This window comes from Hypanus sabinus, chromosome 1 (assembly GCF_030144855.1).
Source record: "Hypanus sabinus isolate sHypSab1 chromosome 1, sHypSab1.hap1, whole genome shotgun sequence".
In the NCBI taxonomy this organism is placed as follows: domain Eukaryota; kingdom Metazoa; phylum Chordata; class Chondrichthyes; order Myliobatiformes; family Dasyatidae; genus Hypanus; species Hypanus sabinus.
The window spans coordinates 5,976,286-5,990,441 of NC_082706.1; the positions used below are offsets into that span (position 1 = coordinate 5,976,286).

At 45.4% G+C, this 14,156-nt stretch overlaps 1 protein-coding gene across 1 annotated transcript in view; it reads right to left on the bottom strand.

Moving 5' to 3' along the window:
• The window catches only part of LOC132390701 (metal transporter CNNM4-like), a 59,266-nt gene continuing 45,110 nt past the window's right edge, over positions 1-14,156 (bottom strand). Inside the window, exons 6-7 of the mRNA XM_059963261.1 lie at positions 10,322-10,488; positions 1-4,020 (exon numbers count right to left, since the gene is read on the bottom strand). Coding sequence (XP_059819244.1) covers positions 3,817-4,020; positions 10,322-10,488 — 371 coding nt within the window. The 3' untranslated portion in view covers positions 1-3,816. The remainder of the gene's footprint in view (positions 4,021-10,321; positions 10,489-14,156) is intronic.

Genomic DNA, 14,156 nt, shown 5'->3' on the forward strand with positions numbered 1-14,156 from the left:
CCAAGGATTAAAATCCATTTTAATTGAGAAATATATAACACACTCCCAAAACAAATTTTTAACAAATTTAGAGAAGAAAGCACTTTACGCACAAATTCTCATAGCATGCACTCACCACGAGAATGAGGAAACTAGATTAACACTCCCTGCTTACTAAAACTCACCTCAACACATTTGAGCAAAATTTTTGACACATCTCTTTGGAAGTAGACAAAATAAAACTCGCTGGTCTCGAAACAAACTGAGTTTCCATTGGCAAAGTATATAATAAATCAGTCAGAGGGGAATAATTAGGTTATCCCGCCCATCGAATCTGCTCTGCCATTCTATCATGAGAAGATATGTCTCATCATCAATAGTCCTCTTCAAAATGGCAGGCAGCACAAACCCCCCCCCAAAAAAATGGAATTGTTCCAGAGCAAAGGAATTGTACATAATAGTTGGTTCAGCATTTGGTTTATAAAACACTTGGAAAGACAGAAAACATTAATGCAAACAATTCATGAAAGGAGACACGTCACAAAAATATACAAATTAAAACTTCATTACGAAATAAATATTACAGAGTGCCGCTACCCATTGGGTTCAGGCCGCATTTCCCAACTCAATTGTCTCCTGAACACAGAGCCAGAGGAATTCCATCCACAAACAAGTCCAGATTGGGAATGTGGCGTCACCTGCCTCTGACTCCAGTTTGTTAGTGTTTCCATCTGTACGGACCTTTCTGTGGCTCTCAAAGGAGCCAAGAGATTAAAGCTGTTCATTCCCCCTCCTTCCTTGCCTCCTGCACCCTCTGATGCTCAATGTAGTTATCAAAATCTGTTTATTACAAACATCCAAAGCACTCATTTTAATATATAGATTTATATATATATATATATATATATATATATAAAAAGAATTCTAAAAACTACTGAGAAATGATTGCCCTTTTCTTAGTGCACAATTTTCATCCTTTGCCCCCCTGCTCCTGATGAGGAGGAACACATTTTAAAGCTTTGTAGTATCAACCTGACCATTGAACAAGGTGAGGACCAGAGTGGTGTGAGAATTGATGAGATTCAATTAAATAAACAGGACATCATGGCATGTGCTTCACAGACATTCTATTTATAAGCAAGTTTTTTCCAAAACCTGGCATGGTAGTGTAGTGATTTACAGTGCCAGCATTCCGGGTTCAATTCCGCTGCTATCTGTGGATTTCCTCCGGGTGCTCCAGTTGTGGGCATGCTATGTTGGTACCGGAGACATGGCAGCTTCTTGCAGGCTGGCCCCAGACCGTCTTGGTCGCTGATTTGCAAACAACGCATTTCACTGTAGGTTTCGATATACATATTACAAATAAAGCTAATCTTAAAACCAAGTTGAGTTTAAAAAAAGTGTTCCCTTTCCTCCTGTCTCAAATAAAACTATTCCAGATATTTATAAAGATTACAGTGTCTTTATACTGCACAAGTGTATTTTAGTCACAATGGCAAACTTGTCTAGGCAACAAAGAGGCCCCAACCTTGCACCAGCAAGTGCAATGACATACCTGTACAACCCACCCACTCATAGCTCTCCATGGTGTAAGGGAATGGCTCACAGGGCAGACCCACCACAAAATGCCATACCTCATTGGGTTGTGTGTTAGCCCATGTCCTGTAACCAAAAGTTCATCACCATCAATATAAACATTTTCATCAAAAAGTCAGCTTGGAGTACAAACTGGAAGACACGAGCCAACCTGAAGAGCATAATATACATACACGTGTAAAAATCAATGGTAAAGTGTTACAATGCAAGTCTCCACTCCTGAGATTATGCCAATTTTTATATTCATCTGAGAACTTCGCATTGCACAACTGATCCATGTACTTGTGATCATTTAATACCCGACCTGTGCCTGGTAAATAAATGCCATCCAACTCCTGGCAGTGTGGGTGGCACGGTGTACCAATCCAGGCTGGTACAATCAACTCATCTCACAATTTGCAATTGGAAGGGTTGTTTTAGACCCAGCAGGAATTTTGTTAACACGGCCAGGAATGGTGTAGAAATTAACCTGAATGAACCCGAGATTTTGGTAATAACAAAAAAAGTACAAAAGTGGCCTCAAGATTTCATATTTCAGACCACCAAGCATTGATCGAATATTCTTCGCCTCCATTTAAAATGGAATTCTAAGTGTTCTCTACTCCTGATAGGTTCTGTCCAAAACGAGAGGCTTTTTCTTCTCAGACGCCTTTACACAGGGTGGGCGTTCCAGGTGGTCTCCTGTTCCACGTTAAGCTCTCTCAGGAAAGCACTTCATTTGGTTTCCAACCCGCAGAAGCCACCTTTGTTCTTTGGTCTGACCTGATCCTCAAGGGAATTACCTGAACGAGGTCATACACCTGCATGTACAGGGAGAAAAACACAGGCTGGCTGTGCTCCCTAAAACTAGCCAATAAATAAAAGACAAAATATATAGCTTTGTTTTGATTGTTGCTGAACACCAACATCTGGTCAATGGTTCACAATGCGCAAAAAAAAAACAAATCCAAGACACGAGCTGGACTAATGTCTCAGACAAATTGCTACTTTCCATCAAACTTTCAAAGCAATCCCATTATATTTGACGACCAACTCCATCATCACCACTAACCTCCGAGCTCAATGACCTCATCAGGACAACAGGCAACTCCAGTGACCAGGGAGACGGTGAGGGCTGAATTTCACAGGGAAGGGGGTTGTGGAGAAAGGGGTGGGGCCATGACATCAGAAACAGAAAGAGGGTGGGACCATGACATCAGAAACAGAAAGAGGGTGGGGCCATGACATCAGAAGCATAAAGAGGGTGTGGCCATGACATCATACACAGAAAGGGGGTGGGGCCATGACATCAGAAGCAGAAAGGGGGCGGGTCATGACATCAGAAGCAGAAAGAGGGTGGGGCCATGACATCAGAAGCAGAAAGGGGTGGGGTCATGACATCAGAAGCAGAAAGGGGTGGGGTCATGACATCAGAAGCAGAAAGGGGTGGGCCATGACGTCAGAAGCAGAAAGGGGTGGGTCATGACATCAGAAGCAGTAAGGGGGCGGGGTTATGAAATCCAAAGATCTGGAATGCTCCCCTGAATACTGCTTTCCATGGTATCTTAATGATCCACTATCTGTAGGGCTTCTGGTGAGAAAATGGGAGAAGCTCTCCTGGTAATACTTCACTGTATACAACAGTTACAGACAGAGGATCTGGTTCTGATTAGGATGGACTGTGCTTTCGAGGGGTGGAAGAGAAGGTGGTGAAATGGTTGGGTGGGTGGGGGGGGAGGTGAGGCGGGTGACAGGGAGAGGAGGTCTGGAATGAAAACAAACATCCTTCAGGTGACACCACGACCAAACTGAGGAACAAACAATTGGGAGTCCATTAGCCGCAAGTGCCCTTGACTTCAACCACAGGTATCAGTTCAAGTCCTGGCCAGCAACACAGGATCCTGGGCAACTGGATTGTAATCACCACAGACAATGGCCAGCACAAAGCCTCATCGTCCATCTCCAATAGTGCAGCTTTGACATTATCATAAATAGAGGGAAAAAGAACCATTGAAGGATCACATCTTTGGCAAGGGAGATCATTATCTCATCATTCTTCTGCATGGTCCCCACCACCCACCCATTGCAGCTCCCCTCGATCCATACTCTCGGGACTATGGTGCATCTTCCTACTGCCTCCGCTTAGTTCAGGGATGCTCCTTTTCCCTGCCCTCAGACAGCACCGAAGTCGCACCGACACCTGTTTGTTTTCAGTGCCCAGCATCAAGTACCAGAGCTTGAGAGGAGGGGGGGGGGAAGGGGTCATATATTATTTTCTATTGAAGTGTGTTTTGCTTTAAGGTCCGAAGAGTTCTGCTCGTTCAGCAGGGACGTGGTTTCATCCACTATACTCGGGGGCTTCGCTGATGGCGTGATTTCGATCTTGGTGTGCGGGTTCTCGGGGGACTGTGGGGTGCTGTCCAGCTTCGAGGCTAGCAATCCGTTCTGATATTGCTGCCAGGTGATCTGTGCGTGCAAAAGATAAGCAGACCGAGAGAAAAGAGAGCTGATTAAAGATAGGTTCAAAGTTCAAAAAGTTTCAATTATTTGGAGATGCAGTGTGGAACAGGCCCTACCAGTCCAACAAGCTGCACCACCCAACAACCCAGCTATTTAATACTAGTCTAAATCACAGGGGCACGGTAGCATAATGGTTAGTACGAGGCTTTACAGTACAGGCAACCCGGGTTCAATTCCCGCCACTGCCTCTCAGGAGTTTGTACGTTCTCCCCGTGACTGCATGGATTTCCTCCAGGGGTAGGCTAATTGGTCATTGTAAATTGCTCTGTGATTAGGCTAGGGATAAGCCAGGAGATTGCTAGGCAGCACGTCTGGAAGACGGAAGGGCATGTTCCGTGCTGTATTCCAACAAATAAGTAAACAATCTACAATGACCAATTACCCTACCGACCGGTACATCTTTGGGCTGTGAGAGGAAACCCACACGGTCATGGGGAGAACGTACAAACTCCTTACAGATGGCACTGGAATTGAACTCTGAACCCTGACCTCAGAGCTGTAATAGTGCCGGCTAACTGCTACGTTGCCATGGCGCTCAGCTCAAAGTAAATTTACTATCAAAGTACGTATTGTATATGTCACCATATATGACACCAATTCCACCCAGTCGGACTATTCCCATTTCTAAGTATAGCCACATAGATTTAGCCAAAGTGCTCATTCAGTTTCACTCAAGTATGTTGGAATTTGTATTCACCAACCTTTCTGGCAGTTCAAAGCAAATTTATTATCAAAGTATACGTTGCGATATACAATCAAGAGATTCATTTTCTTGTGGGCATTCAAGGTAGAATAAAGAATAAATTAAAAACAACAAAGACTAACAATCAATGTGCAAACAGCAAAAACAAAAAAAGATAAGTAAATAATACTGATAAATAGCTGAGGCTTCCTCGGGTCAGTCAACTGTAAATGTTCAGTCCCAGCTGGGCAGATAGCCAAGCCAGGCAGTACAACATGGAGAGCAAGCTGTTGCCCAGCCTCCACACGTCTGATGAATCCAAAGAGACTGATACAGTCTGCAGGAGTTGCCAGTCAGCATTGAACTCAGTGTAGGTCTGCCTAGGGACTCCAGCTCCCGACTTTTCCCCCTTGGGGTTTACTCCCGAAACCTCCCCCACGGGTGGGTGTAGCCGCAAGGCAGCGGGGGTGTTTGAGATGAGGGGTTTTCCTTCTCCAAGATGGAGCTGCCAACTATGGCTGACAAACCCCATCTGCCCAAAGCGACTACCTTTAAGACACCCGTAACCTATCTTTGCCCCGTCTCCTGTCAGTAGAAATGATTCCACCAGGCTTGGTAGCAAAGGCCCACAGGAAGGCCAGGAGCTGGACTTGGCTGTCAGAGGCTATTTGAAGCGCACGTCAGTGAGGGAACTTAATAGGTAGTGGGAGCTTGTCCCCATGACCACCTCCGGCTATAACAACCTTAAGAAATAGGGATAAATAATAAATATTTACATGCAGTAAGATAGGCAAGTAACAATAGCACTTGAAAAGGTGCCAAAGGGTTACAGGAGAATGGGGTTGAGATGGAAAATAAATCAGCCATGGTCAAGTGGCAGACAGACACAATGGGGCAAATGTGTCCCATTCTGCTCCTAGGCCTTATGGTCTTAAACCACAAAATATCGTAAAGGACTTCAGAACCAATTGAGTACGATCTCGGCCTAATCTGATTCCATAAACTGAGAGATAAACTCATACGAATGTGTGTGGGTCAGACATTGGAATTTACTATCACAGAGTCTGAGCACTACAGCACAGTAAAGGCCCTCTGGCTCCTCTAATCCATGCTGAAATGCTATTACCTTACAACCATCAGGTAACTTCACTCACATTAACACGAAACTGACTCCAGAACTGGCCTCTACATCCACTTCCAAGGACTCTGCAACTCAGACTCTCAGAATCAATATTTTTTTTTAAAGTAAATAATTTGCACAATTTGTCTTCCTTTGCACATTGGTTGTTTGTCAGTGTTTGTACAGTTTTTCATAAGTTATCTCTAGGTAGTACAACTACAATAATAAGTTTACACTGAACTTTGATATTCTGCCTAGTGTCATCAACTTGTACCCAGACCATACCCTTTCCATCCGTGTACTTCTCTTAAATGTTGCAACTGAACCTGCACTTCCGCTGGCAGCTCCTTCCACCCTCTGAGCGAAGTTCCTCTTAAACACTTCACGTTTCATCCTTAACCTATGACCGACCTCCAGTTCTAGACTCACCCAACCTTAGTGGAAAAAGCCTGCTTGCATTTATCCTATCTATAGTCCCCATGATTTTGTGTACTTCCATCAAACCTCCCCTCATTCTCCTTCACTCCAGGGAATAAAGTCCAAACCTATTCAACCTTTCCCCATAACACAGGTCCTCAATTCCCTGCAACATTTTTGTAAATTTTATCTGTACTCTTTCAACCTTATTCCTGTAGGCAGGTGAATGGAACCGCACACAATACTCCAAATTAGGCCTCACCTGTCTTATACAACTTCAACCTAACATCCCACCTCCTGTACTCAATACGGCCCCCTAGGCCTGAGTCAGCATTGAGTAGTAGTACTCAATAATCTGATTTAGGATCTGCCCAAATTTCTCTCTATGACCCTATTTACCTGTGACGTCACTTCCAGGGAATTATGTGAGCTTGCTTGTATCCAGGGGTGTCTCAAAGGCTACATCCACACTAGACCGGATAATTTTGAAAACGCCAGTTTCGCGTAAAAACAATAGGCATCCACACTACGCATTTTTGAGAATATCCCTATCCACACTGAAATGGAGATTTCGGCGAATCTCCTCCTCCTGCGCATGCGCAGGACACATCTACCAAAAACAAGCGACATGTTTGGTGTCGAATCTCGCTGTAAAAGTGCGTGTTTGTGTAGTTACAGACTAGAAAAACTTAAAACGATGGACAGCTGTTGGCTCTCGCGCAGGAGAACTTAAAAGTAAAAAAAAAACAAATACTGGTGCGTACGGAGGCAACCGACAGGGAGTTCACGGGCAGATTGACCCGGCTGACGACAAACATTGAAAAGCTGACTAACTCTGTTGCATTAATAAAGCACCTTGGTAAATGTATAAATGTTGTATTTCCATACAATGTTACATCGGGCAGTTACACATCTATTGTCAGGGAAGTACTTGCATAAATAGGTAAACCACCTTCATACGAGCAAGGACAGAAAATAGGGCAAAGTGACTACAGTATATTTATTTATTCAGTTAGTTATGGGTCAAAGTATTTGGTGAATACATTTCTAACTCTTCTGCCATCGGTTTCATTGCCCTCTGTTCTGAAATCGTTAGGTTGCGTTCAAGAAAACAATGAAATAGCGCGCTGCCGTCTGACAGCGTTTTCAGGAGTCTCCGGTTACCCTGTCCACACTGATCTGTCCAGCGGCGTTTTCAAAAATATCCACCCTGGAAGCGTTTATGAAAAGCTCCGGTTTCAGGGGACGAAAATGCCATTTTTGTGTGGGCAGAGGGTAAAAATGAAGGGAAAAAGCTTCAGTTCCGGATTTATCTGGCGTAGTGTGGACGTAGCCCAAGATGCGCATTCTTAACCAGGGAACTACTGTACCAGCAGGTATGGTATGAAGGAGTTGTTGAATCTAGAAACTGATACAGAGCACCACCTGCTGGTGATGAACAATACTGCAGACTCAGCCTCAAACTAGTAATCCCGACAGATCCTGGAAATATTGAGCAACACACACAAAATGCTGAAGGAATGCAGGTCAGGCAGCATCTATGGAGGGGAATAAACAGTCGACTTTTCAGGCTGAAACCCTTCTCTGGGACTCTAAATTGCTCCCAATACTCCAAATGCATTCTGACCATTGTCTTATAAAGCTGTAACTTGACTTCTATATTCCAGCGTCTAGATATGAATGCTAACATTGCACCTGCCTTGCTTGCTACCGACTCAATCTGCAAGTTAACCTTTAGGAAACCTCGCACTAGGACTCCCAAATCTCTGAACCTCCGATTTCTGAATTTGCTCCCCATTTAGAGAATACTCTAGGCCTTTATTCCTTCTACCAAAATGCACAACCATCTATAAACACGAGAGATTCTGCAGATGCTGGAAATCCAGAGCAACACACACACACAATATGCTGGAGGAACTCAGCAGGTCAGGCAGCATCTGTGGAAATTAATCAACAGTTGTGGGCCCTTGTTCAGGTCTGGAAATGAAGGGGGAAGATGCCAGAAAAAAAAGGTGTGGGGGGGGGTGAGGGGAAGGAGAATCGCTGGAAGGTGATAGGTGAAGCCAGGTGGGTGGGAAAGGTATGGGGCTGGAGAAGTATGAATCTCAGAAGAGGAGAGTGGACCAGGAGAAAGGAGGAGGAGAGGACCCATGGGGAGATGAGAGGCAAGACTCCAGAGTACGGAACAGAAGAGGTCAGGAGGAGATTTTCTTTTAAAGTGGAAGAAGAAATCCCAGATGGAATATGCAGCACCTATAAAAAGTATTCACCCCCCCCCCCCCCCCACCTTGGAAGTTTTCATGTTTTACAACATTGAATCACAGTGGATTTAATTTGGCTTTTTTGACACTGATCAACAGAAAAAGATTTTCATGCCAAAGTGAAAATAGATCTCTACAAAGTGATCTAAATTAATTATAAATATAAAACACAAAATAATTAATACATAAGTATTCAACCCCTTCAAGTCAATGTTTAGTAGATTCACCTTTGGCAGCAATTACAGCCTTGAGTTTGTGTGGATAGGTCAGTTTTCCCCATTCTTCTTTACAAAACTGCTCAAACTCTGTCAGATTGCTTGGGGATTGTGCGTCAACAGCCTTTTTCCAAGTCCAGCCACAAATCCTCAAAATGGATTGAGGTCCGGACTCTGACTCGGCCACTCCAGGACATGAATTTTGTTGCTTTTAAGCCATTCCTGTGTAGTTTTGGCTTTATGCTTGGGGTCATTGTCTTGCTGGAAAACAAATCTTCTCCCAAGTCACAGTTCTCTTGCAGACTGCATCAGGTTTTCCTCCAGGATTTCCCTGTATTTTGCTGCATTCATTTTACCCTCTACCTTCACAAGCCTTCCAGGGCCTGCTGCAGTGAAGCATCCCCACAGCGTGACGCAGCCACCACCGTGCTTCACGGTAGGGATGGTGTGTTTTTGATGATGTGCAGTGTTTGTCTTACACTAAACATAGTACCTAGTCTGAAGGCCATAAAGCTCCTTTTTGATTTTATACCACAGAATCACCTTCTAGCTGACTTCAAAGTCTCCCACTTCCCATCAGCAAATTGTAGCCGAGATTTCGTGACTGTTTTTTTTCTCAACAGTGGCTCTCTCTTTGCCACGTTCCCATGAAGCTGTGACTGGTGAAGCACCCGGGCAACAGTTGTTGTATGTGAAGTCTCTCCCATCTCAGCCACTGAAGCTTGTAACTCCTCCGGAGTTGTCATGGGTCTCTTGGTGGCCTCCCTCACTCGTCCCCTTCTTGCACGGTCACTCAGTTTTTGAGGACAGCCTGCTCCAGGGTGATTTACAGCTGTGCCATGTTCTTTCCATTTCTTGGTGACCGACTTACCCAAGGGATAGTCAGTGACTTGGAAATTTTCTTGTATCCATCTCCTGACTTGTGCTTTTTGATAACCTTTTCACGAAACTGTTTGGAGCGTTCTTTTGTCTTCATGGTGTAGTTTTTTCTCAGGATTCTGACTCACCAACTGTTGACCTTCCAGATACAGGTGTATTTTCACTACAATCAATTGAAACACCTTGACTGCACACAAGTGATCTTGATTTAACTGTGACCTCTAAAACCAATTGCCTGCACCAGTGATGATTTGGCATGTCATATTAAAGTGGGTGAATACTTATTCAATCAATTATTTTGTGTTTTATATTTGTAATTAATTTAGATCACTTTGTAGAGACCTGTTTTCACTTTGACACAAAAGAATCTTTTTCTGTTGATCAGTCAACTGTGATTCAGTAGTGTAAAACAATGAAACACGAAGCTTTTCAAGGGGGTGAATACTTTGGCACTGTAAATTTCAGAAGTTCATTTTTTTAATTATTAAAGTATATATGCAGAATACAACTGGTGCTGTTACATCCCTTCTGCGCTTCTTGGGCCTTTCTCCTCATCTGGCCAAGCCCTTCTGATTACATTAAAGCAATCATGGGGGACGGGGAAAGGAGAGGGGAGTGTGACAAATGGATGCTCCCACAAAGAGTAGGTTCCAGCAGTGGGTCAAATGCTCACCTTCATAAACTGCAGGTCCATTATTGCCCTGACAGAGAAGTCCGGGACATAATGTACTGAACCACCCATGGAGCTTGGTACAATGGACCCCGACGACTCCGAGCGCTCAGCTTGATGTAATGACATAGAACGATTCAACTCACTGTTGCGAGAGGATGAACGGGTCTCTAAAAAGGAAAGAGATTGGATGTACCAGATTAAAATTAGCTTTATTTGTCACATCTATGCCAAAATATACAGTGAAATGTATCGTTTGACTCAACGACCAACACAGTGTGTACGTGCGCTCGGGGCAAGCAGTGTCACCACGTTTCCAGCGTAGTAGCGCTGTTGGAATGACAGTTTATAGTGCCATAACACGACCAGAGTTGAATTCCCACCCAGGTCTGCGTGGAGTTTGTGACTGCCTGGGCTTCCTGCAGGGGCTCTGGTTTCCTCCGACACTGCAAAGAGTTGGGATCAGTCAGCTGTGGGCATGCTACATCAGTGCTGGATGTATAGTGGCACCTGCGGGCTACCTCCAGCCCAATCCATGGCACAGGCAACACATTTCACTATTTTTGAGGTACCTGACATTTTCGGGCAGATGGGGCTCGTCAGCCGTGGTTGTCAGCTCACCTAGGAGAAGGAGAACTCTGATCTGAAACCTCATCTGCCTTGGCGTAAACCGAAGGGGAAACTCTGGAGCTGGAGTTCCTACGGCTGCTCGACGTTGAGCTCAGTGCTGACCAGCAACTCCTGCGATGCTGCTGGTACCAATCTACATTGATCTCTGCCGTTCCCCTGGGTTCATCAGCTGCGTGGAGAGGGGGAGCTTGTTACACGGGCAACAGCTCGCTCTCCGTATCGTACTGCCCTGGCTTGTGTATCTATACAGCTGGCACACAACATCCATGGTTGACCCTGACTGCCATGTGATAAATACAGCCAATCTTTAATCTTAGAAACACAGCACGCCCACAACTAACCCTAACCTTTCTCGTTATGTCTTTGGACTGTGGGAGGAAACCGGAGCACCCGGAGGAAACCCACACAGTCATGGGGAGAACAGTCAGTGGCGGGAGTCAGATCACTGTAATATCGTTACGCAGACTGCCATGCTACCGTGCCGCTCGCTCTGTACCGTGACTACAACGGGACAAGGTGCTCCTGAAAGCGTATATTGACGGGATAGTTGGAATCACTGAACTCCAGTGCCTGCTGAGGCTGCTCCCAGCTCACGTCTTCCCTGCGTGGAGACGTGCACCCCAGGGTGCTGGATCCGCCAGGAGCCACTGCTCCAGAGCCAGCCCCCTCCCAGTGTGAGTGGACAGGTGCACTGACAAGAATCACGACGGAAATCAAAACCACCCAGCTAATAATTAAATTAAAAAACACAGGTTGTGCAGGGGGCAGCCAGCAGGTGTCGCAACACATCCCTGTGCCAACATAACAAAAGTGCTTAAATACTTACCTGAATCAAACAAAAAGTCTTACTAACTTTTCTCCCAGCAGACATGTTTTTGGCCCTGCTGTACTGGGAGTATGTGGTGCAAGAACCACAGTATTTGCACCTCCTTGACTTCCAAAGAACCTTCCGGACAGTATAATTTCCATGTATTTCTTTGTACTGCTGCTATAAAGTTGACAAATCTCACAACCTAGGCCAGCAATATTAAGCCTGATTGTTATTCTGAGATTCAACGAGGCCCAGTCTTTTGTTCCCCAGGGTTAGGGAATCAAGAACTAGAGGGCCTAGGTTTAAGCTACAATGGCACTCGACAGCGACTCGGTCAAGCTCATCTGTGGAAACAGTTTAATTTCTACCTTTAAAGTCTCTTTCTCCTTTTCAGGGGGGAGGGGATTCTGTCAAACACCCTGACCTGAAGCGACACACTCAAACTGCGATTCTTCCCGGCCATTTCTCGATATCCCAAGGACGCAGCCTAGAAGACGAGCGCACATTTGGGGTCCCGGGCTTTGCGGCGGCCCTGGGGAGGAGCCGATCCTATGCCAGTGCCGCCACTTGAAGCAATGCGGGAGAAAACGCAACATCAGAAACAGCGGATCAGCTGTTGGGGGGGGGGGGGCTCAGTACGCAGCAAATCACGAGCGCGCTGTTGTTAGTGGGGGAGAAAAGTGAGACAGCTTTTACACGGTAATCAGTGAGTTGTTTGTTGGTCTCCCCTCGTTAAGAAAGTGGGGGGGGGGGCACCTCTGTCCCTTTATATATGAGAGTGAGATTGAGAGAGAGACAGAGAGAGAGAAACATGTCTTATGGCATGGCAAATTGTCAGGTGAATGGATTTTTTGGTTGATCATGGTCTTTCTTGGGAACTTTGTTATTGCCTGCTTGGTGGGTGGAAGCTGCTGATGATTTATTTTGGGGAGGGGAGGCTCACTGCTTGTGCAGGGGGCTTTGGGGTTCTAGCGTGTTTACTGTCACTCATTCTTTGGGGCACTCTTGTTTTCTTGGATGTCTGTGAAGAACAAGAATTTCAGACTGTATTCTCTGATGTTAAATAGAACCATTGAAGATAAAGGGGTGGGGGCAGATTTAACAGAACATGAGGGGCAACTTTTTTTTTTAAAAAAGCGAAGGATGGTCAGTGCATGGAACAAGCTGCCAGGGGAATTGATTGAGGCAGGAACAGTAACAACTTTTTTTTAAAAAATCATTTGGAGAGGGGCAGGGAATGGAAAGGTTTGGAGCAAGGGACTCCCATCTTTGACTAAGGTTCTGTGGACCTCAGGTTGGGAACACCTGCTGTAGAGGGACTTGGACCAAATAGCCTGCAGGTATAACCACAACTGCATCTACCTCCACCATAGACCACTGAACGTTTGCCTCAAACTGCAGTTCAAATGTCCCAATCTCAGAGCAGCACAGCTGAGTATAGGCCTCTCAGTGTTGTAACCTACTCCACAATCAATCTAGCCCCACTCTCCCACTCAGCCCTCCATTTCCCTTTCATGCATCTAAGCAGTTCTTAAATGCCCTTAATGCATCTCCTTCTACCCTGGCAGGGTATTCCACACACCCACCACGCAAGAGTATAAAACCTACCTCTGACTCCCCTTTATAATTTATTCCAAAATAGGATTAAAGGACCTCTGACATCCCCCTATACTTTTCTCTAGCCATTTTAAAAATGCCCCTTGGTATCAGCCATTTCCGCGCTGGGAAAAAGTCACAGGTTGTCCACTCTTTATCATCTTGTACACCTCTATCAAGTCACCTCTCATCCTCCTTCACTCCAAAGAGGAAAAACCCGAGGCCTCTCAAACTATCCTCATAAGACACGTACTCAAATCAAGACAGCGTCCTGGTGAATCTCTCCAAGGTGTCAACATTCTTTCTATAATGAAGCGACTGGAACTGGACACAGTGGTCTGAGCAGAGCTTTGTAGAGTTGCTACATTACCTCATAGCTCTTGAACTCGGTTCCCTGTCTCGCTGGTGAGCGAGTGAAGTGTATTCCAAGTTCCACAGTCCACACCACTCTCCCCAGACCCAGCAGGCAGCTTCAAAAGGCAGGGAAAGGAGTCACATGCTTGTTAGAGTAGATCTGAGAGGCTCGAGGTCCCTTTTGCACAAAAAAAGGGTGGCAAGGGGAATGGAGGATAAAAACCGTGCAGACCATGCGTGATTTACCTTGGAACCAAGGAATTAGGGAAGCTGTTTTGAGACTGCACGTGCGGAGTCTGCAGATGGGAGCTGGGAGGCAGAGATGGAGCAACAGAGAGAGAACAAGATTAAAGTGCTGAGAACAAGAGAGGGTAAGCATTCAATGTCCACCGTCTACATCCTCTCCAGGCAGATCACACCTTCCAGCCCTCAGTCAGCACTGCACTT